Raw genomic sequence first — 24,969 nt, 5'->3', positions numbered from 1 at the left:
CACTGCCACTACTGCCGTTTCCGACGCGAGCATGTTCGTCGTCCGCGCTGCCAACGAGGCTTCCATCGCGACGGTCTAACCCCGTGAGGGTGAGTGCGATCATCCCCGACCCCTGAGTCTCTCTCCGTGTCTTTCCTCGTCCTCCTGATATATAAATTTCTCCGCGAGTTCTGCATCGTGTAATGGGGGTGAGTTCGTTTCGCTCCCTGTTCGTTCTTCATGACGATCGAGAGTGGAGCAAATAGAGATGCGGAAAAATCGGGAAAAGGAACATCAAGTATCTTAGAGAATGACGTGAGAGGGTGAACAGAAAGAAAAAGAGAGAGAGAGAGGAAGGAGAAAAAGAGGAGTAAAAATGCGAGGGTGAAATGTCTTCGCTCGCTTCTCTGATTTTTCTCTCTTTTCTCCCTTTCCGTCTTTTTCTCTTTTCTTCCTTCGCCCTCAGCTCGCTCGCTCGCGTCACGATCGTCGTGCCCCGGCGGCGAGTCCCTCCACATAACTTTCATCAATCGATAATACAAGACGTCCGCAACGTCGTGCGGCGCTCGCAAGATCGCCTAGGAGAATGAGATTTGTGCCCTCGTGTTCCTGTGCGGATAACGCGAGCGGTGACGTTCCGCCGTTGAAGGGAAATGCGCCGAGGGGCTGCTGCGACTTTACCCTCGTTCGAGCGCGTTTGAGTCGACTCGAGCGAGCGAGCCATCGAGGGTTGCGTTCGACTCGCGGACGAGTGGATGGACGGACGAACGAACGAACGAACGGCGAACACAAACGCACCCTCGCTACTCCTCCCGCATACGACAGCGCACGTCTTGCACTCGCTTTCCCTCTTCTGTTTTTCTTTTCTCCGGAATTTATCGAAAGTGATAACTGACGTTTCGATCTTTCTATAGCAGCGATCTTTAATTTCGTGCAATCTAGATTTCATCCCCAGCGCGACTACGAGTTTCCGCGAAAATGAAAATAGATTGATGACGTGCGTCATGTAAAATCTATTACTTGCCTAGACAAAATGCTCCAGAATGTAATTTATGCAAAACAATTTGAAATAAACTGGTGGTGCGAATAAATATATATTTTAACAGAATTTTAATTACTGTAAAAATATCTTCATTAGAGAAAATTTTTAAATTTGTCGGAGAATTTGTTTCTGAATCGCGTTTGGGATACATAACGAGGAAAAGAGGTTCTTTCGTGCATAGGATTGTTTCTTCCCGATAAACGATCGGCGATCACGTTACCCGGATACGCCGCGTTTCGGTAAAACGTTGCAGCGCCGACGGTGGAGGAACTCCACCCGGCGCGGCGCGGCGCGGCGCGTCGCGACGCCGAGGCTCTACGCCGCGTTCAAATTCGCGTTCGGAGCACCGAATCACGTTCTCGTCGCTCGCGTGACTTCCCCCGATGTTGCTTAATGAGATTCGGGAATGCACGAAGAAAATCTCGGAATTTCGCGGCGTTCGCGAACGCCACGGGTGCCCCAGGTGCGAGAATCCATTTTTAACCCGCGGCTCGGTAACCCGTTAGTTCCAGGCTAATGATCGTATCAGAGAGCGTTCTTATTTCATGGGCGGATCTATAGAACGTCCTAGAATTGGCAGACAATCGATATATACCCGTTGCTCCAGGTTGAAGTTAATTTTTCCTTAGCGAAAATGTCGAGAGAGGTCATCGCCATTTCGACACTTCGGTGTCACGCCGCAAAATCGAGGTTTTATCAAAATAAAATGAGATCCATTCGTGAACGACGAGGGTCTTAAATTACACGACGAACGAACAAATTCCGTAATCGCCACGCGTCCGCTATCCACCTATCGAGCGAAAATTAACGCCTAAATTTCGAAATCATAATTTCTTAGAGGAAAAAAAAAAAAAACCTTGCGAAATAATTCATCTCGGAAATGTTCATCAATTTTAAAAGGTGCTCATGAAAATATTTGAGTGCACGGAAAAGGGGCGTATTCACTCCGCAAGTATCTCCAAGATATACAGCCGCTCATACGCTTTAAAAAATGTACGGCAACTCCTTGCTCGGTTATCCTTCCGCCGGGGGTTTCTGAAAATTATTAATTTAAGGTCCCGCGAAGAGTTCTCATTCTTTATTTTATTTGCGGTACGTGCCACTGTGCCGTTGCTCCAGCTTCGTCCCCCCTCCCCCTCGCCTTCCCTGCCCGCCCCGCTCTGCCGACCGATACGTCAGCGAAAGAATCCTCCTTGTGTGCATCCGCGACACACTTTTCCAGGCATGTCTTCGCGAGGACGACGAGACGGAATGATAACGTCCAAGGGAGGACATGCCGAATAAGCTAATGACGCGCGGGACATTAATCTCGTTAGTCATGTCGAAAGCCGGCTTTGGCTTTCGCGGCTCGAGATGGGTCACCGGAATACTCGTGGCACACTGCTCCGGGGGCCGTTCGTTTGTCGATACGAGATTACACGGCGCGTCTATAGATGCACATGCCTCTCCACGAATCGTATTAACGTGCATTACCTATGCATGTAACATGTGCAAGTCCTTAATGCGGAGAGTAGAGCGAATCCTGAGTACGTACGGGCAAAGAAGCACTCCGTGCCCTCTCCCCCGCTCCTCCCTCCCTGGATTCGAAGAGATTCTAAATGCGGAAATGCGTTTCTTAAAAAGTAACGCGGCGCGTTGTATTTATTGCGGCGGAATTAATTAATAGCTATCGCGTGTAGCTTGTGCATTAGCGCGCCGCAACGAGAGAGAGAGAGAGAGAGAGAGAGAGAGGGGGGGACCATTCTAAAAATTGCTTCGGAGGAAGGAGAGATTAATCTTGCGCCCGACTTTCCTGTCTAAACGAGAATGGCTTCCTGCATTCTGTTCACATCGGGTGCATGATAAAAATTAAATATTTATAACGGAAAAGGGACCATCCACTCTTCGTTCAAAAATTCTCTTTTTTCACGTAATAATATTTTGCGCGTTAGAAAAGAAGAAAGGCACGCCGCGAAAGAGAGACAGAGAGAAGAGAGAATTTTCATTATTGAAACTGCAATTAAAGAAGATAGAAATCGCGTTATGTTCTTATCTGATCTGGTAGTTAGTAATATATTTATTTCGTACAAGCGAACAACCGAGAAACATTTATCGAATCCTATTTACAAATAGTAATGTACAACGTGTAAAATATATATATATATATATATATATATATATATAAAATATAATATGGGTGCAGTTGACATTTTTCTTGGAGCGAGGGATGCATTAAGAGTCGAGTATCCGGAAAAAAAGGCGCATGAATAAGACGAAGACACGAGATTTGCATCGGGTCGTGCATGCGGAGTGTCGCGGGAGCGAAAAGTTCGGACTTCGGGGATGCGAGCGTGGGATGATCGAGGGGGTAGACCGAGGGGCAAGTAGGTCGCGAGCGTACGTTCGTCAAAAGTGGAGGACGTCCGCGTCTCGGCGAAACTTTTGCGGATTCGCGGCTAAAACTTGTCGGCCGACAAGTCGCGGTCGAAGATGCATCGCGAGGACCACCGCAGCGATACGTCGACGTATCTCGCGCGTCCTTTTCCGCCACATTCCCGTACAGATATAAATTGCATCCGTCGCGACGTCGCGTGTTCCTCCCCCTCCCCCCCTTCCCTCACGAATGATCACGAACATTCCTGTGTCAGCTTCGCAGTAACGAGCGCTTATTAAATTTCGTCGAAGCTCGCGATTGCGAGAGGGAACGCGGCATGAAACGCGTAATACTTTTTCTTTTTTACGACGCAGGCTGCATCCAATGCGGATGAATTAATACTCGTGACATTTATGGTACGCTCGGAATGAGGTTCGTTAAGGTCATCACGATATAAGCGCTGATCTGAGTTGTACGGTCATCAGGAGCGAAAGATTTTTATTTTAAGGATGGAAGACTTTTGTTCTGTGTAAGGTGTTCGAAAATCAGAGGAGAACGTTTCACGAACATAATTCTTGATAAATTGAAAGTAATTTATTCTTCAATAGATGCAAATTATAATTAATAAAAATATAATGAGCCTTTCGTGAAATTAAATTTGTGATGCTTAAATAAACTATAAGATCTTATTGCTGGTCTAGTTTTAAAATCAATTTTGATTTAATTTAATTTTATTATTTTGTACTTATTCATGAAGATATTAAGATTTAAACAGAAATTTAAGTAAAAATTTAAATTTTGAATCTTGATAATTTATAATTTATTTCTTTGAAAAATTCACTTCAAATTTGCAGGAATATTTCATCCTAAGATGCTGATTTTGATTTACTTGTGATGGAAGATATTTAATTGACTTTGAATGTTAAGTTTTATTTATTTTTCTAATACAATAAAGCCGAATAATTTTTCTTTAACGTTATCAAGAATAACATAATCACTCAAATACTTTACGTCAATATGTCAAGATTTCTACGTGAAATCCGTGGAAACAAAGCTAGCTTATGCGGTAATACCATCTATAGAACTGATGATTAGAGATAGGGCACATGAAAAATCAACATTACGACGCAAACGTAATGATGCACGTTGTACAGACTGTTCATAAAACACGCATTAAATTTCTACAGCCTATTCAAGCAATCGAGAAAGCGCAAGAAGTTTCTCTCCACTGACGTATATAAATGCTTGATAAAGAAATCGTATTAAAAGTTAATTTAAAATCACTTGTAATATATCAGCAATATTATGAAAAAGAATATTTAATTTGTCGAACAAAAAGTCATGTTTAAGAAACGAAAAAAATATTTCTTTGCGATCTGAGAAAAGAATCACAAATACATTTTTACATTAGCAGCATCGATTGATAATTAATTTCTTTCATCGGGGAAGATTTAAAAAAACATAATAATAATTAATATGAATCATATTCATTGATTAGAGAATTGTCATGTATCATGACTTAGGACAATATATTGGAGAATACATAGAAATTCGGCACACGGTGTTTTTGTAAACACCCGGTATCTCCGGCGCTCGTCTTGTTTGCGTCGCGTTTCTACATTGCGAGCTTGATCTCCGAGTCTACGACTGTGAAAATATCGCGGAAAATCACGAAAGAGAGATCCGTCGGGCTTGGTGCGCGTAAACCTTGACGGTAAAGCGAAACGGTGGGAGACGACGGAGGAGGACGCGGGGCCCGAAAGGAGGACGACGGAGTTATGGCGCGACTAGTAGTCGAACGGAGATAAAAGCAAAGTGACTGCACGTGACTGCGGTGGTAGGAGAAACCAAGACGGGAATCGGCGAGAGGAAGAGAGAAAATCGTATGAATTTCAGCCTCAGTACAGCTCGGAGTCGCGTCGCGTCGAGTGACAACGAGCTTTTCGCGATCGATGCGCTCGCGGCCTGGTCCCGCGTGTGCGAGCGTAAAGTGCGGCTTGTCCGCTGCGTAGAAAAAACGCGGGGTCGGCGTACCTCCGGCTTTACTGTTTCCGTTCCGGTTAGGATGCAAACGGACGGCGAGTTCGGCGCGACAGGTGAGAAGCGCTTGTAAATCATCACAACAGAAGCCGCGTACGTGTACGTGTCTCTTTCGTATTCAATGTTCGTAAACCGACGCTCCGCTCGCCAGACGATGCCCTCATTGGCTGGTCGAAGTTTCCATCGAGAGATACATTTTTCTCTCGAGGAAACAGGAGATTCTCATTGTGTAGGATCGTCAGTGCGATAATGACTCGGCATTACGCGTATAGCATATGGTTACCAACATTACCTTAAATTGTAACGTTGATTAGTTAAAAACGTTAAAATGAAAGTTGTATGCATATGCTTTGTCAGAGAAAAAAATTCTTAATTTAGAGACTTTAATAAATATCGGCTTGTATCGTACAAGTAAAATTCGCATTTCGTTGTCTCACGATTTTTAGGCATTATCAATAAATATTGATAACGATCAGTATGTGTAAATCAATTTTTTTATCTTAATAAAAGGACTGAATCATGAACTGACCTGTATCTGGTAGTGACAATGATAAATACATATTTTAAGGCACGTCTTTTATAAGAGACGACTATTTTTGTCAGAAAGATTATATCATGTAATTGTATCTTAATATCGGAAATCAGTATTTAATTGCGTAAGCAGCGAATATAAAAATCTTTATGACACTGATCAAATTTATTATTATAACGCGTTTTATTATTTTCCATTCGTTGTCCTCCGTGAAGTCCTTTTATGCGATTAAATAAACTTTAATCAGTGAGTCATATACGGACTCTTTATTACGGAAATTGTCACAGAACGAACACCTTTTCTAGCCAGGCTCTTCTTGCCTTTGTCATTATTTACTCATAGGCCGGACATTGCCGGACGGAATTAAAAGAAATACTTTAAGAGGGTGCAGCAATTCTATATTCTTAAGAAATTTCGTCGTCCCGCTCGACTGGTTCGGTTATTCATGGCTGTGTTAAAGCTTAAAGCGATGGTCTGGTACAATATTCAAGGCAACGACGGGAGATGTCAACCAAGTCGCGCGCCAACACATTCCAAAACCTTGACTTGACACCGAGAGGCTGGCGACGCGATAAAGCCGTATCGGAATTCGTATTTCCGATATCTAGCATTAGTTAAACATGTTAAGGAGTTTTATGTGTCTATAGCATATTCTAAAAAATTTTATGTGTTTTTTATGCATGCTACAATAGTATTTTATAAATAGTGTAAAATTATTAACAGTATAAATTTAGTAACATTTAATAAAGATTCCATATTATAATATAATTTTATTTCTGCAACAGTTGAATGTATATTTGATTACATAAATGAGATTATATCTTTATTAGTATTGTGTTTAATATCATAAACTTTATGTTGTTACTTAACCATTTAAACTCTTAATTTGAATAACATTTATTTATATCATTTTAGAAAGTTAATAGTGTCTATTATTAATGATCAAGATATTGTTGTAAAATTGAACTAATGTATTAATAATTGTTCCCTGAAATTTCAAAAATTAGATCGCAGCAGAATTTATATACAAATGATTTCCTGCCCGTATTGATTATTTAAAATTTGACACAGAAAAAATTAAGTTTTAAATCAAGACAAATATTTTTATATATATAAATAAGAATATAATCTTTTGAAAAATTTTTGTTTTGATTAAATTTGTATTAATGCAAGTATTATTTTTATTCAACTCAAAAATAAAAATCTTCTGAAAATTATTAACATTCTTGTTTGTTTTAAAAATATTATATATCTATATTTGCATCAATACAAATTCAATCGAATCGATTAAAATTTTTCTGAGAAGATTAATATTCCTACTTACATATGAATGAATCAAGAATATATGAATATATAATCTTGATTTAAGATTCATTTATTTTCTATGTAATATAATTAAAATTTTTTAATGTTTATTAAAAAGTATTCTGTGGAATTGACAGCTTGTCTGAAGATTAATTATCAACAAAATTTATAGTAATGAAACCGCAGATGCGATGACTACGTCGTTCTAGGAAACAGAAAAAAAATGAATGAAATACACAGAATAATTATCTGATAAATATATGTAGTCTAAATCGCCATAATCGGAATTTCCTGTACGTGCGGTAAACACATGTCATCACAGAAGGCGGATAGAAAATTTCACAACGACTAAGATCGTGTTGTAGATGCGATCTTCCAACTTCAATAGTTTCTCTGTCTGTTCATAGATTTATGAAAGGTTTCTCTCTATATGTGTCCGCGTTTTTTTCTCCATTTGTCTGCCAGATTGCAATTACGAGTTGATGTGTCAAGAACGAATGATTACTTTCTAGGATTTAGAAGTGATAAGTTGTACAGCTTTTAAAGAACGAAGAAGTCTTTTCTCTTGTTCCACATAATATATATATATATATATATATATATATATATATATATATATAATATATATATAATTTTATATATAATATAATATATATAATATATATAACATATAATATATATAATATAATATATATAATATATATAATATATATAATTTTGCACAACATTCTTGCAAATATTCTTAAATAAAATTACTCCGCGAAGATAATATTACAAGCGTGAAGCTGACGTTTTCATAAATGTTATTTGAATTTTACCGATTTAATTGATTTTACGTCATTTCTAAAGTCTACCTTTAGAATGAGAGCTATAGAATGTAATTAACTTCAGCTGACGTTTATGAAAATTATCCGTAGTTCGATAACGATCTATATCTCATTCTCATATCTCATCGTAACAAAGAAACACGATGATATCGTGTTCCAACTATTACGTTACCAAGAATAGACAAGTCGTAAGATCTTTTCCTTTACAGCTTTATAACTTAATTCGATTCTACTAATCGTGTAATTTCAAAAAGTTGATGATATTAAAAAATATATATAGGAAAAATTTAATCTTAAGTCAAGACTATATCCCATATTCAAGTAAAAATATTACAATTTTCATATAAAAGATTTATAGCCTTAAGTTGAAAAAAATCAAGACTAAAATTTTCAAGAAGATTATAATATTCTTGCTTGTATATATAAGAATATTTATCTTTATTAATTTAAGGCTGATCTTTTTTTCTGTGTAAAGATAAAAACACCAGTGTCTATGCTAGTAATCGTCTATCAGATTTCATTATCGTATCTTAATCGGCGAGATATTCCAGAGGACAAGGTCTTGGGCATCGGCAATGCTAACGCTTCGCTCGTTTGTTTACAGGTTCTTAGCACTCGCCGCCTTGTACCGAGCTACAATCCGCTACAAATCCAATCGGATCGATCGGAGGAAGGGGGAGGGGCCCCTCCGAAGACACGATACGTTGGTGCTCGCGGTGGAAATCCCGTCGTTTCACATCCGCGTCCGTGTATCTCTACACCCCCCTTGTTCTCCCCCCCCTCCCTCCCTCAGTGTTGTTTCTCGCCGTTCTCCCCTCCCGCCGTTGCGTCGCGAAGCGCGATCTCCCGATAGCTGATAGATCGGATCCACGGAGTTCTTTCTTCGTCGGGAGCGAGGCGAGGAGCAGGTGCGAGACGAAACGAGTCGTGGCGTGATATATCATCGCCGGGCACAATGGCTTGCGAATTCTTTAAGGTGAGTCTGTACTTCTTCATTTATGATAGATGGACTGTTTCGGAAAGAGAAAGCTCGGTACTGCGAATACAATACGTCGGTCATTACGAGTAAAACAGTTTTACACGGAAATCTCCGGTACCTCTCTCCTCCCCCTTTCCCGCCTTTCCCCCCCCCCTCCTCCGTGTTACGATACGTTGTGAACAGAGCTATTTTCGTATCGTCATTAAAAATGCTGACGTTGAATCATTATGCGAAAGTTTTAGAGTGGAGACACTAGGTCCGTAATTTGTCCTCTTTAAATATGAAATCCCGCGGTCTAGCTCGGAGAGAGAGTCCCGTAAAGTGGACCATACAAATTATGGATCTCCATCACTGCGGCAAATTCTTGCATATGCCGCGCGACAATTCACCCCTGTGTGTTTCCTTATCACCGTTCTCTCGCAAAAACTCGTTAAATAGCTCGTCTTCTAAATCCGAAGCCATCGCGGCTACGAAAAATACACTCGGACTCGAGAATTTTTTATTTATATTACTATTATTCATACGAGTATGAATCGCCTTTTTCCTACCCTCGAAATATTCAAGGGTACCCATTCGACGTCGCGAGGCGTGCGATCGAATGTGCGCCTGGAAGAGGGATGCGTTCACGTCGGAGTTAATCGCCGCGACGTGCATTCTTAGGAACGGCGGCTCGCCCCCCTTCCCCTCCGCCCCCTCGTAATTCACCTGCAGGCGACGCCATTCGCGGCGTTCCCGTCTCTCTCTCCCGTTCTCGTCGCTGCAGAAGTCAACTTAACGGCCGTCCGAATGTGACGAGTTTAGTTTGTTCGCGCCTACATCCCCAGGGCGGGGGACAACTTCCGCATCGCCGGGATCTCGGGAACCTCTGAGGGCAAACGCTATCATTTCAGTTACCTCGGCCAACGTCTCGTATTATTAGTAACGCGAGCGAAAGTTGCCCGCAGGCAACCGCAGCAGCGGCAGCAGGAGCAGCAGGAGTAGCAACGGCAGCAGCGGTAGCTCCAGCAACGGCAGCAGCGGCAGCGACAGCAACAGCGGTGGCGCATGCTGCTGCATATTTCGCATGGACACTGCCGCGCGTAAACTCCCCTTGAATTATTTCTTCGTGTCGTCTGCAGTCGCAGACGACAGTTGTACCGCACAGGCGCATACACACCTCCTGAAATGCCTTTCGATTAATTAATAAATAAAGCGCGCGCCCACCGGCGGCCGCGTCACCGGATGCTCCGCGAGATTTGATCTCGAGAGGAGAGCGGCAGAGCGCCGATTGGAGTAATTTCGCCAATTAGCGAGGTATCGCCATCACCGGGATACTATCCCCACGTATCGCATTTGCCCTTTACGATTAAGCGCCGCCGCGATGCCGCCTCTCGCTGCATCGCGCCTCCGTTTTTCGCTGGCTCCCCGCCGCTGGCTCGCAAAGATCTGCGTTTTGCCAGAGTTCTGAATAATCGCAGACAGGCGACCGCGCGAATATTACAAAAGAGAGTCTCGCTGCCGGCTATACTGTGTGTAGTATCGTTAATTATCGCCGGAAAAAAACGCACGAAAACGAAACAGCAAAATAAAAAAAAAAAAAGAGGAGAGCGAGATTGAGAGCCATACTGTCATACGGCTTTCGTCTCTGTCTTTGGGCGCAGCTTGAACGATGGCCGATTCACGCGGCTTCAAGCCAATAAACCAGTTGTGGCAGAGCGCGACGGATCAGGATTCGGAGTGCCTCTACGAGGAGATCCCGGGCCTCTCGGGGTCCCAGGATACGGACCGGCCGCCTGGTGCCGCCGTTGGCAGGCAGGGGGTGGCGGAAGAGGAGGAGGAGGAGGAGGAGGAGGAGGAGGAGGAGGAGGAGGAGGAGGAGAACGTCGGTGGCAGCAGGAGGAGCCTCGATTTCGGGGTTCAGGTTGGAGATAGCAGCGGCCTGCGGAGGAGCCGGGAGGAGATCATCGGCAGCGGTGGTACCATCCCCCGTAGCAGGACCAGCGGCGGCGCGAGATCGCGCAGCGGATCGGCCGATCGCCGGCCGTCGGATCGGTCGCGCCAGCGGGACATTGTCGTCGCCAGGGTGGAGGAGGAGCAGTATGCCGTGCGCAGGAGCCACGTGGAGCCCGGTACAGGCGCCGTACTGCCGCCTCCTGCGGCTACCGGCCACAAGCTGACTAGGGAGCGAGCGAGCGCTAGCACCACCGTCGCCCGGTACGTGCACTCGGCCAGCACCAACGCCTCGGCGGCGCACTACCATCACCATCATCACGGCCAGCACGGCCAGTATCCCCCCGGCGGCAGGACGACCGGCAGGCAGCACCGCCATCATCACCCTTGCCGCGGCTCGTTCAGTAATGAGACGCAGGAAGAGGTACAGGAGGACGATGAAGCCACTCTACGGGAGTTGCTTGTAAGGTACGTTCTACGTACGCGCGCGTAGACCTACCCATCCCCAAGACCTACGTACGCGGTAGTAGACGAAGTCGACGAGTCTCCTCCATCCTCTCTCGGCCCTCGGAGTCTCTCTTTCAGTTGTCGGTGTACACCATCCCCCCGAATTATCCCCCCTCCCTCCCTCCGGTTATCGCGTTATCGCGCGACCGCTCCCGTGCCACATTGCGCCAAGAGAGAAGAAGAGTCGTTGTTGTTTGAAGTTTTGTTGATCTCTCGGTAGGGATTGTCGTAGCGATACGAGCCGTTTGGACGGAGCGATGATTGCGATTCTCTCGTTTTCAGGAGCGAGAGAATTTGCAAATCTGTAACATACAGTCCAGTTAGATCACGACACTGCTTTCTTACGATTTAACATTTTGTGTTATGCCAAGTATATGCATAAAATGGCTTGTTTTATCTGATTTATATAATTATTTCGGGCATAATGTCATAATCATTATCGAAAAACCAACAAGGCTTTTATAACAACCGTATGTCAAAATACGAATTATGTTATCCAAGGACAATTGGCGTCGCCACCGATGTCTCTAAGAATTATCTGGATTGTTGGACGTTGGGCAGCGCCGATAGAAGTTTGCGAAGGATTTGTGCCGATTGCGAACTTTGTGAACTCCCCTCGGCGACCATAACGTTGCAAACTATTCGCGGCTTTTACAAAAAAAAAACACCCCGTTAATTACGAACATTAAAATCGAATTCGAGTGGTTAAAAGCTTACTGATTGAACTCGCATTGTTTGTCGTTTGAACGTTGAGCTTTTACGACCGGACGTTCATCCGGAAATAAAACAAAAATAACAATGTGACACACGGTCACAAAATTGAGGAAATTGAATTAGCAATGTTGCACAAAATCTCCCTTCTTCCTCGACGATAATCGTAAAGGATTAACGCAACGAACGCTACGAGCGAGTCTTCAAGAATTTCTATTTCAATTCTAACATAGTCTAGCCTTTAGAATTCTGTATTGACTTTCACATTAGTAGTGACCTCTTTTTAGGGTCTTGTATAGAAATCATACTTTACTCTTTTCATGACGAGTGAAGCGTAGAACATTTTTTTTTTAGTCTCTATACCTATGCCTAAATCTGACATGATAGAGTCCTCATTATTCAAACATTCATTCAACTCAAACTGATCCACTCTCTGTCTCCAATATCTCTATATCTTGATTGAAATGAAAATTACATATTTTTCTATTTTTCTTCCAATAAACTTATAAAGAAAAACCATACATGTATTTTATGATAAGTAAGAGAAACGATACGAAAAATTAACTATGCACGACTACTTGAGAAAAGCAAATTAGTTATATACGAATAATTATCGTTCATTCAATCCGAAGTTTCCGAGAGATCTCGACTTTGTTATCGCAGAAATGATTTGATTATTTTAACATGCTCGTCCGCTGGCTCGCATAATGAGGGCTCCATCGTGCTAATGTTAACAGTCACGAGAGACTTGGCCCTTTGAATCTCTCACGAGTAACTTAGCTTAGTACCTCCGGTAGAGAACGGCGTGTGTGAACTCTCGAGACTTGCATACCAATCGAGGGGACACTCCTCGCTCTCTTTTGTCCGCTGTGTTAAAGTGCGCCCTCTCCCTCCCGAATCGATAACACTTACTTTATCGATCATATAAGCTTCGCTACTGACGAAAACGACTTTACGACCGTACCATTCCATAAACATCGTTCTCTCGAGAACCTAACTGTGTTGCAAATGCGTCCAGGTAATTCCGGCCTAAGTGGCGGTGCCTTTACCTTACGACAAACACGTGACGGCGAAAGGGAAAAAAAAAAAAAAAGAAAGAAAGAAAAGAAAAAAAGAGAAAAAGAAGAGGAAAAAAAAACGGACGTCTTCCCCCGCTTATTTTTTTATATAGACTCTCTATGTATCCGAGAATGCAACGCGAGGCTTTGTGCCATGCCATTCATCATTTATACATAAATCACTACTACTCGCTCTTAAACCTATTCTTGTACATACTACACACTCTCGGTCTCATAACAAGCCGATGATCAGACACTACCGATATATACCGTTGTTATTCGAATTTTTTGGCTGCGGCGCTCGCAGGCTTACCACTGATTGCTCATTCCATTCGAAATCATGTCTCCCTCACGAAGTCAGGTGCACAAATAAGACCGCAATAGCACTGCTAGAGCTCGAAACGAGAGGAGTAAAAGAACCGGATAACCGGACATCCGGTTTATACACGGCACACATATGCGGGATACAAGCAATTAGTTCTCAGTGAAGCGACTCGCGATGAAATTCCATTGCCGATCGCACTGCTATTGGTAAAAAAAAAAAAAAAAAAAAAAAATCGTAAATTACGTATGCACAAAAGGAAGAAAATAAATATCCTATACGTCAATATCATAAAAAAAAGATAGATTTCACTGAGAGAGTTCATATGGATTTCAGATGTTACTCACTTTTGTGTTAACAATGCAATATAGTTAATCACGAACACGAGCAGCCTCCTCAATCTCGTGGGCTGACACAAGTACAAGACGATGCACTACTTGTTGCTCTCTCTTCCCCCCCCCTCTCTCTCTCTCTCCCTTTTTTTTCGATGTGCCATCGCTGTGACTTATTTGTGTACGTGTCTCGTTCTCTTTATCACTCTCATGAGGTCATGCTGATTTTTGTAAATTATTTTGCCGACTGTTCGTTCCGCATAAAGTGATGGGCCATTCGAATTGTGCAAGCTCGCTTGTGGACGCGGGCGGCTAGGCAGGGGTGAGTAAGCTGGCGGTGCGTCGCATGGTGATGTGTGATCTCTTTCACACGTGACGACTCCGTCTCCTTTTTTTCTTTTTTTATATATATATATATATATATATATACATATATATATATATATATAAGCGAATTGGACGTCACGATTACTAAATGCGAGCGAATATATCATTATAACATGATTTTATGACTGAACCACGACTGTGTTTCCAAACTAGGTAAAGTTTTACAGAGTGAGTGAGATAAGGGAGGAGGCAGGGGCGGGCGTCGTCGGGCCTTATACCCCCTCCCGCCGTGTACACGTTACCGTTGTGGACAACCACTTGACAACAAGCAGTTCAGAGTCAATTGATTGGATTTGGTGGATAATCCAACGTACGTACATATGTCGTGTGAACAAAGCAAAGAACAAATAGATCTCTGTGAGAATAAGACGAAATACTGAATCAAGAGGAGTGAGTGGGGAGGCATAGAGGCTACTGTAGTTTCGGAACACAGCCATGGTCTCCCTACCTCCCAGGTACATGACAACATCATCACTGCTCTCTCTCTCTTTCTTTCTCTCTCTCTCTCTCTCTCTCTCTTTCTCTCTCTCTTCTTTTCTTTTTATCTCCCCCCCCTTATTTTTTTCCTTGTCTCTCTCTGTTTGTATGTACACATATCAAAAATAGAATTGTACCACTTTAGCTTCTTCTCAAACACAATGAAGTACGAGCAAGTATCGCCTCGCGATATTTCTTAAATGACTCTCGATCTTTGGATATGCATAGATCCCTAGCTGCACTTGTTCCTGAATGCGTTCTTTCTCTCTCAGAATGGATTCTTGGATGCTTAAATCCTCGGTTCCTCAAGCTCCCGCCTTTCTTATTCTCATTTTCGTTTCCCGTTTATATTCGGAGGTGGTGCGATCCTTTGCTTGATACGTGTACATATTTCCGTCTCTCAATGTCTATCTGCCCCGTTACCCCTCTGTCTCTTCCCTTTTATTTTCTATCTCATCTACCCCTCGAATCATATGCTCATTCATTTCTGCAATTCACCCCTCACTCATCACACGTCTTAGAAAAAAAAAAAAAAGAAAAGGAAAAAGAATTTTCAATCTCTCTTTCTCTCGCTCTATTCTATTACATTCTCATCTTAAATCACCCTTTCTGCTTGGCTGTGCACATCGATCGATGAGTTTGCCAATTCACCGAATCGTTCCGAAAGTCTCATGATTCTTCACGATACGTTCACGTAGAATGCGTGCGAGGTATAAATCATTTTTCACTCACTTGCACATTCACGCATCGTGGCCATAGAAATATAATTGCATACATCGAGAAAAGTGATACAAGGCGATACGGTTAGGTTCGCGAGATCGTAGACTTTTCATGGACGGAGAATATCATTTCGACATTCAGCAAATATATCGAGGCACTTAAATCTACCTACACACCCGCGAATTCACAAACTTCCATCTAATATGTGCACAGCTGCGAAGAATATATATATATATTTATTATATATACTATGTATATTATCACTAGTAGTGTCTATCACCCTTTACACTCACCACATACACCCTAGACGTGCTTTTAGTGGCGTTTGTGTTTTGTCTGCTATTGTTTTCTGCAACTTGACATATTTACTACATAAATATATACTATATAGAGAGAGAGCCGATTATACGTATATATATATATATATATATATATATATATATATATATATATACTTTTATATGTATATATATATATATATATATATATATATATATCTATCTATCTTTCATGTATTATTATAACATACCCAACGTTCCCCATGGCTGCCGAGCTAACGCTGGCTCGCCGCGCTTTCGAGCTCTCGGGGGTGAAGGTGTCTCACACTTTACACCTGTCGAATCGTTTCTCTATCATTTTACACTACGTCGCATAACTCGTCGCATCCTCGTTCTGCTTCAAGTAAATGTGATAACGACGGCATAATCATGCACGTAAATCATGCGTCGCGTTGCTAAACGGTCCCGCAGGCGGAGAGGCTCGGCAGTTAAGCGCGGAGATAGTTGGACTTATTTTAGGGACCTAGGCAATAGCTCTAGCTCTTGAACGTGTCTAGTGTCAATGTGCTCGACAATGTTTTTGTCGATCCTCTCTCCCGTACGAATCAGCGAGATTCACGCGGGGATTATGTGTGTGGGGACAGTCTGCAGAAACAGGTCAGCGTTATGAGTATGAACCTGAGTGCCAAGCTGGACGAGCTGCAGCGGGGTGACCGCCAGCTGGAGACCACCGTCGCTCTCTGCGAAATCCGCACGCAGCTGCAGGAGCTCACGAAGAGCGTAGAGTCTTGTCAGACCGAGGTCAGCGAGGTGAAGCGGGACATGGTCGCGATTAAGGTACTCCCCCCCCAACTGACATGCCTCTTTCCTAATTTATCTTTACTGCTCTTGTAAGTAATGATATCAAGATGAGCGGAAAATCTTGTTCCGAGAAACAGATTATTATAATGCTAGTTTACTCAAAGCCTGTCTGCCATATTTTTTTTTAATTAAATATTAAATTTTGACTCATCAATATCAACTCATATTTAATGACATGTCCTGCTGCTTTGTAGATTAAAAAATTATTACGAAGCGTTCTATTCTAATTCTTTTAGAAAAATTCGAGGTTACCGACCGATTCTCTTGTTATTTAAAAATGAGATTGTAGCATTAAAGTATTAAACTTCAGTAATCGATATGTGTAAGTAACAAGCGAATAAATTGCCGCTAATATTTATATAAAGTAAAGAAAAGACAAGGAAAAACAATGAAAATTTTACACGGATTAATAGAAGGTTTCATATTTAGGAATATACATAAATCCCTTGCGTCATTGAAAGAGTGTTTTATCGCCCTTTCAATAATGTAAAAATCGTGTTTAGTATGTATGGAAGTATCTCAGGTATTCTGTTTCTTGACACGCAGCAAGAACTAGATACGGTACAGCAGGTCAAGGAAGAGATAGAGGAGTTACGAGAATACGTGGATCGACTGGAAGAACACTCCCATCGGCGGAAACTTAGGCTCTTGGAGCAGGTGACTTTCGATCTTAGATAATAAATGTGGTGTTTTTATTTTACCTTATTTTCATTATGTGTTAACACCACAATAAATGTGGTGTTTTTATTTTACCTATTTTCATTATGTTCAGCACGAGACTCGAGTTGCTGCGTCGTGACTGTATGCGTATGTATGCGTTTATGATTTGTTGATTTATTTAACGTTGTATGATTTCTGATCGACAACGTGTGTACAATTTTGTTAATAAAGATTGGAATAATTTTTTACGTTCTTGTATTTTTATTTTATCTTGCACCATCCTATGAAGTCCCCAGCACTTTCTTTCCCCCTTATTGTTTCTATCACGTGTGCATTTAGAAACCAAATGTAATTAAATGTTATGTATGCAACATGTATGTAGCAGATAGCAATTATAATTCACATGTAAACAATATATACGGATATTTACAGGGACTGACGCTTTTCCTGTCATACGCGATACTAGCTGCCGTATTGGGAATGTTGCAGTTTGGATATAACACTGGAGTGATTAACGCGCCTGAAGTGGTACGTTTTTCAACATAAAATCTATCTATATACATTTCAAATTGTTTTCATACACGAATACCCTTAATAATATACTCGAATTTTGTGCAGAACATAGAGAATTTTAATAATGTACTCAAACTTTTTGCAGAACATAGAGAATTTTATGAAAGATGTATACAAGGATAGGTACGGAGAGGACATTTCGGATGATTCTGTTAAGACATTATACTCCGTAGCCGTGAGCATATTTGCGATTGGTGGTATGGTGGGTGGTTTCAGCGGAGGAGCAATTGCCAACAGATTTGGCAGGTCGGTGCCTAGCTCAGCAATATTGATTCTCTACATAATTTTATAAGACAAGCCAGTGCCTTCCAAATTATGATATTCGTGTCACATCTTCGTCTTTCATAATCTATCCTTTTGATCATGATTTGAAAATGAATTTTTAGGAAAATGATAATTATTGTGTAATTATAAAGCGGAAAGGGAGACGAGGATTAAGACGAGGATTGACCTTTTGCTTTTAATCGCAGAAAGGGAGGCTTACTGCTAAACAACGTGCTGGGCATCGTGGGGGCGTGCCTGATGGGTTTCACGAAGCTCGCTGAGTCGTACGAGATGCTGTTCTTCGGACGGTTCATCATCGGTGTCAATTGTGGATTGAACACCTCATTGGTTCCCATGTACATATCGGAAATAGCGCCATTGAACCTGAGAGGCGGCCTAGGCACGGTGAACCAGCTCGCTGTTACGGTGGGCCTCCTGGTCTCCCAGGTGCTGGGCATCGAGCAAATCCTTGGCACAAATGAGGGTTGGCCCGTTCTCTTAGGACTAGCTATCTGTCCTGCCATTCTACAGCTACTGCTGCTTCCAGTTTGCCCGGAATCTCCAAGGTGTGTGTTGATAATAACGTACTGTTATAACTTATAAAAGAAATTGTACCTTTTTAGAAATATAAGCCGCTCGAAGAGTCTGAGCAAAGAATTCAGTGCGAAAATAAAATTCGCGATTTTTCCAATTTTTTACATTCCTTCAGTTTCTCGCTTACGTACGAGTTTATTAATATGAGAGACAAATTATTTCAGATATTTGCTCATTACTAAACAGTGGGAGGAAGAGGCTCGAAAAGCTTTGAGAAGGTTGAGAGCCAGTAACCAAGTAGAAGAAGACATTGAGGAGATGAGAGCGGAGGAACGAGCTCAACAAGCTGAGTCCACAATCTCCATGACAGAGCTTATATGCAGCCCGACTCTAAGAGCACCTCTCGTTATTGGTGTGGTTATGCAACTTTCGCAGCAGCTTTCGGGTATCAATGCCGTAAGTAACTTCGTTTCGTTCAATCGTTCGACTCGCGTATTCTCTACTCTTGTCCTTGCAGTTTTATTAATTACGGTTAATCTGATGCAAAACTATTCCGCGTTCCAGGTATTTTATTATTCCACGAATCTGTTCACTAGTTCTGGTTTAACGGACGAGAGTGCCAAGTTTGCAACCATTGGCATAGGTGCCATCATGGTTTGTATGACGCTAGTGTCTATCCCACTCATGGATAGGACAGGAAGGCGTACATTGCACTTGTATGGTCTCGGTGGCATGTTTATCTTTTCAATATTCATCACAATTTCGTTTCTCATAAAGGTGAGTTGGAATTTTAATGCGTTTCTATCAGACTGTACTCATCATTAACGATAAACATTTTAACGATAAACAGCAACAGGCAACGATTAACATTTTTACTGCTAATTATCCGATCGCTTGCGTGCTAGATAATTAGCAGTATTGTTTCAAGAATAATTATAAAAGTTTATTATTGTAAATATGGAAATATTCATTTGCTTCGCAATGTTACATTAATAAATTTAATATATAAATGGCTTTTATATATCGATTAAGCGAAGGATTCACCGCAGAAATCGAGAAAATCTTGAGATCGTGAACGTACATTTTATTTCTGTGTTGAATTCTTTAATTAGGCTTTTCGAGGAGCTTTAAAAAAAAACGAAAGAGTTAAAATTTCTTAGATTTTCATAGATTCCTAATAAAATAATGTACGTTGCTCTACATAAAAAATAATTGTGTGAAATAATTTATTTTATATTCTGTTTGAAAAAAGTAGTTCGATGAAGATGGAGATTTCATTGATAACGACAAATTTATTTGTTAATACTTCTCCGTGCTATTAAGAATTGTGCTTTTCTCAGGAAAATCATAAAGATCGTGAATTGTAGCTACGTTTCTGTGCTTTGACACTTTATGCACCTTGGCGAAAGGTGTACTTAACACTTTGTTCACAGCTGGAGTGCGGCACTGCACCGACAGTGAGAATCACCATTATATCTATACGATTCTGCATCACAAATTCAACTCATTTTAATTTCTCCCCGCCATTCATGTAGCTGATAAGTCACGTCCTCTTCCCGCATGCCATTTCATTTTATTTGCGCCGTAGAAATTTTAACATCTCGATACATGGACACATGTACATTAAACGTATAAATTTTACAAACATTAAAGAGCAAATATATAAGGATAGCAAATATTTTCAGCAGTTGGTTCTCATTACTAATGCCAAGTGACTTTCTTAGCTAAACAGAGATTGGCGATCGATAGTAAAAGAAACGGAGAAAAAGAACAGTGTAAAGGTGAAGTGTCGCATGTATCGTATATTCGCACGCCATTTCGTTTGTTACTCTGGCTTACTGGCTAGTAATTCTGCTTTTTGGTAACCCGCTTCCCCTCCTCCCCCTCACCACTGACGACCTCTTTCGTGACTGTCTGGAGGAGACATTTACTTCCCGTTTATTAATCAGCCTATGTTCTACTTGGCTCAAACCTGTCACTCTCTATGTATCACATTACATCAACAGTTAACATTATTACTCGCGCGAATAATCTTGGATATGTCAATTGTACCCTTCGCGATTTGATGATTCTTTGCTGAATGTCTAGCACCGACGCTTTCACACATTATAGAATTCGACAAGGAGTAATCCTCTTTGCGGTAGCAATTATTAATTACAAAAGCCGTACAAACTGGCACCTGTCGAGAGCGGTTCGGTTTTCTCGTAGGAGATATTTGAGGAAAGACATACCAGCCACTTTGATGAAACTAAATATTAAGTCGTTTTTCAATTTCGAGACCTTGCACATGGATGTTCCGCGCGATCAATTGCATTATCTATGTTTCTGATTGAGGTCAAAGCAAATCCTGGCACTCATCATGGAAAGCAGCGTACCGTTCACCGCTTTAACGAGAGACTGTATTGTACATAACAAGGCACTCTGTCATTATACGAGATACCTCGCCGCAATCACTTTGTCAATGTCAATGCCTTTCATTACACAGGGTTGAGCTGCGCACCGCATGCAGCATTATAAGTTATTATTATTATTATTACGCAACATGTGTTATCCGAGTTCTTTCGATTGAGTTTCTCTCTGGCCTGCCGTATTTATTTTTATTTATTCCTGAGGCTCCTCCAGCTGCTCAGGAAAGAAGAACACAATTCTACTGCCTGATAGGAGTTCTTCGGCTATGTGCAGGAAATGATCGACTGGATGTCCTACATCTCGGTGGTGTCGACCCTCTGCTTCGTCGTGTTCTTCGCCGTGGGGCCCGGATCTATACCCTGGATGATCACGGCGGAACTGTTCTCGCAAGGCCCTAGACCCGCCGCCATGTCCATCGCGGTTCTCGTCAATTGGCTGGCTAATTTTTTGGTTGGCATCGGTTTTCCAAGCATGAAGGTAAGACGACAAAATCTCCTTTAGAGGATAAACCTCCCTCGCAAAATAATTATGAGGAAAACGCTAACTCATACAACGCTTATATATAATTGTTGTATTATCTATTATATTATCGTTGTTATTAATCAAAACGACAACGTAGCAATCATATATCTTTATGGAAGGAATCCCGCATCAATCTTATGGGAAAATCGAACAAATTGTTTTAAATTTTAATATTTTGTATCACACATCGGACAGAAAATAAAGTCTTTTCAATTTTTGGAAATTCTAATATGCTCCTTGGAGTTAAAAAAATAAAATAAAACTTTTTTCAGGATGCATTTTATAGCCACTTTTCATATAAGATTTCTGCGGGATTCTTTAATGCTGGAGAATAATAATTATTTATTTTTATTACATTAAAAATAAGTAATTTCTAGTATTAAATTGGCCAACATTGAATTGGATTTTTCTATATTGTATAGAAATGTGAGTCTGAAATTCTAAATTTGCTACGCTCTATGCGCTTTGTGTGTTACAGAGTAGCCTTGAAAACTACACGTTCCTACCGTTCAGTGCATTTCTAGCCATCTTCTGGATCTTCACCTACAAGAAGGTTCCTGAGACCAAGAATAAAACATTCGAAGAGATTCTAGCTTTATTCAGGCATGGTAACGACAGGTATGCAGCACATAAACAACTTACTACCATTCCCAGTACGTACTATAATAGCAAAATGTTATATACATAGTTGGATATATTCTGCATCCGCCTCTCTTTAGTTTCTTTCAAAAAGGAGGTTTGCTGGTATACCTATATACATGTATATATATATACGTATGTATAGCTTAAATCCGCGATACCCCCCCCCCCTCTCCCCTCTCAATCTGTATCCCGTTTTTTCATTTCTTCTTTTAACTCGACTTATTATTGGCTAACATTTTAAAGTTAACGTTTAAGTAAGACGATCGAAACTCACACTTTCGAATAACTAATAACCGCACAATTTATCAATCGTTAATTGCACAGGAGAGGAAAGTTAGACATTTATAGATAGAGTTATCCTATAAATACCGTACTTGATGTACAACGTACTGTTATCACATTCCGTCCAAAACGTTCGTCCGTCCGTCTAACGAAAACTGTTCGTTACTAATAATAGAGTATTCTCGAATCTTCAAGAAGGGATTTTATAATTTATTAACACGATCGTATATTCTCTCTATTGTATTATACTCTACTCCCGGGATATAATATATTAACGCTACGTATTTTTGCATGCATCGCCGCTTGTTCGAAGCAATAACAGAAGTTGAACTGTGATAAAGTTTCATTTTTTTTTTTTTTTTTTTTTAGAAGGAGTAACTTAAGTTCCACTAATACGGACATTATTTGTACACATTTATAAGTACAAGCTGAAGTAGTAGTGTAAATTTCGCCCTAAAAAAAAGAGAAAAAAAGAAAAAGTTTCGTCACGTGCTTGGTTTCCCTTTATTGCAAGTCTCGATATTTCGAACTCGATATTTTAGTTAAGCTATATTGCAAGAAAAGTACGTTTTTACATATATTTACGAATAAGAATGCAACACTAATCGATAGCAAGTAGAAGACATAACGTGCACGACATTGCGAATCATGTAACGAGATTATTGTATGAGAAAGCGTAAAAAAAAAAAAAAAACGAACAGTATCGATAGATTATTAGTTTTTGGTAAAAGTGTAAACACCAAAGAACGTAATTTTAGCATCTCATTTGTGAAATATTGCGAATGAAGTACAAATCAGCTATCTTGCTGTTGATCCTCGGAATAGTTCGAACTTATTCTGTCAAATTTCCGGGAGAGGATCTAAAATAAAGATGTGTCTGTTCTATGTTACATTAGGAGAACGATCGATTATATGTAAAACGCCGATTTGATTTTCCTTAATGAGATTGCGATTTCTTTCGAGTAAATGTAATTTATAAGAGACACGTTATTCAGTCGAGTCGCGAGTTGGTGATTTTTGCAAAATTATTTATTATTGTTATATTTTCAAGGCCAAATGGATATATTCTGTTTGTTTAACGTAATACTGTACATGTATCATTTCAATAAAATCGATTATTTCATGGTTCTCTGGGTAACGATTTTCGTTGATTTCCGTTCTATTCGTTACGACGACTATGTTCGATATATCGTAACTGTGCTTTCTGTGTTATTCGGAGCAGGAGCAGCTTGCGGGACAGCAGACTTTATGGGTGAGTCCTGCTACTACACATTTCCTGTTACTGTGGTGGCTTTGTTACGAGATATATATATATATATATTATACCGAACATACCGATTACTATTTAACTGCATGAAGATAAATGACCAAAGACACCACTAGTTACATCCAAAAAGAGGGATTATTTTTTATGCGCCGAGTAAAAAACACACACGTAATCCTTCAGTGTACAAATAAAATATCGTTTATCTTTTTGCGACAAAAAAAAATTGATTTTAAAACGCAGACGTTGGGAAAAAGCATTAGAAAAAACAGAAGAGAAAAAACGGAGGAAAAATCGAAATAAATATTTCCTCCTGTATCTTTTCTCTTTGCTCATTCCGCTTATTTTGAAGGCAATATTCTGAAGAAACGCGATTGCGAGTTGAAAACTGTTTAAAAAATAATCCTAAACCGGCCACGCGATTATCATGACTTCAATCCAATGGCCTGGCATGTCCGTAACATCTTTACTTTACTATCAGCTAATCAGCCGAGTCTCCGTCTTATTGCGTAATCAGCCAGGCTGACTAAGAGAGACAGATATACATACATATAGCTGCATGGACATATAAATTATTGTTACCATATATATATATATATATAAATTGTTCGTTTTTCTTTTGTGGAGATACATTTCACAGTTTCTAAAAGTTCGTCAGGGCTATTATGTAATCGATCTGTAACGCGTCTACGTGCGGATAACTCCGACTACGGTGCCGCATAATTCCGCGCTTTATCACCGTCGTTCGCGAACCTTATATTTTTTACCACGAATAAATTGTCGTGTTTACGACCCTCGCGATCGTACTCGCCCGCGCGTCCGCATACTTTACGCGAAGGAAACTTTTCCGCATCCGCGAAACGGCGTAACACACCCGGCGGTCGGAGATCACGTACATAACAGCCCCGATCACTTGACTTCCTCCTGGAGCCTTGTATTTCTACAGCATGCTCCTTTTAGCGTACGTACAATGCCCAGTTAAATGTTTCGGCGACAGGCAGAGTCTTGGAACAGTTTTTATGTCGATAGCTGGCACGAGTTTATGGCGCTGTACTGTGCGACTGCATGTTAGTGCTTACGTTACTGTTTGACGTACCAAAGTGATTTCTGAGTTGTGTTCAGAGATACGATGCCACAAACGTGTTTGTGTTCGGCGAGCGGAACCACCTCTGTGAACTTA

General features: G+C 41.0%; 1 protein-coding gene across 20 annotated transcripts in view; it reads left to right on the top strand.

Moving 5' to 3' along the window:
- Positions 1-24,969, top strand: part of Glut1 (Glucose transporter 1) — a 37,443-nt gene continuing 12,474 nt past the window's right edge. For 4 of the 20 annotated variants that reach the window (XM_089072173.1, XM_089072174.1, XM_089072175.1 and 1 more), the window contains exons 1-11: positions 9,859-11,454; positions 16,423-16,615; positions 17,186-17,296; positions 17,732-17,827; positions 17,958-18,118; positions 18,343-18,702; positions 18,895-19,126; positions 19,235-19,447; positions 21,332-21,556; positions 22,080-22,219; positions 23,748-23,777. In XM_089072173.1, the coding sequence (XP_088928299.1) occupies positions 10,706-11,454; positions 16,423-16,615; positions 17,186-17,296; positions 17,732-17,827; positions 17,958-18,118; positions 18,343-18,702; positions 18,895-19,126; positions 19,235-19,447; positions 21,332-21,556; positions 22,080-22,219; positions 23,748-23,777 (2,510 nt within the window). In that variant the 5' untranslated portion in view covers positions 9,859-10,705. Of the gene's footprint in view, positions 90-8,682; positions 9,055-9,858; positions 11,455-14,219; positions 14,239-14,474; positions 14,759-16,422; positions 16,616-17,185; positions 17,297-17,731; positions 17,828-17,957; positions 18,119-18,342; positions 18,703-18,894; positions 19,127-19,234; positions 19,448-21,331; positions 21,557-22,079; positions 22,255-22,894; positions 23,654-23,747; positions 23,778-24,969 lie in introns of those variants that run through there. The other 16 variants (XM_089072176.1, XM_089072172.1, XM_089072178.1 and 13 more) reach the window with 13 other exon arrangements.

This window comes from Pogonomyrmex barbatus, unplaced genomic scaffold (assembly GCF_055798465.1).
Source record: "Pogonomyrmex barbatus isolate J1 unplaced genomic scaffold, ASM5579846v1 scaffold13, whole genome shotgun sequence".
NCBI classification, from domain to species: Eukaryota; Metazoa; Arthropoda; class Insecta; order Hymenoptera; family Formicidae; genus Pogonomyrmex; species Pogonomyrmex barbatus.
Note: the sequence above shows the minus strand (reverse complement) of the source record. Positions and strands in the feature narration are given on the sequence as shown.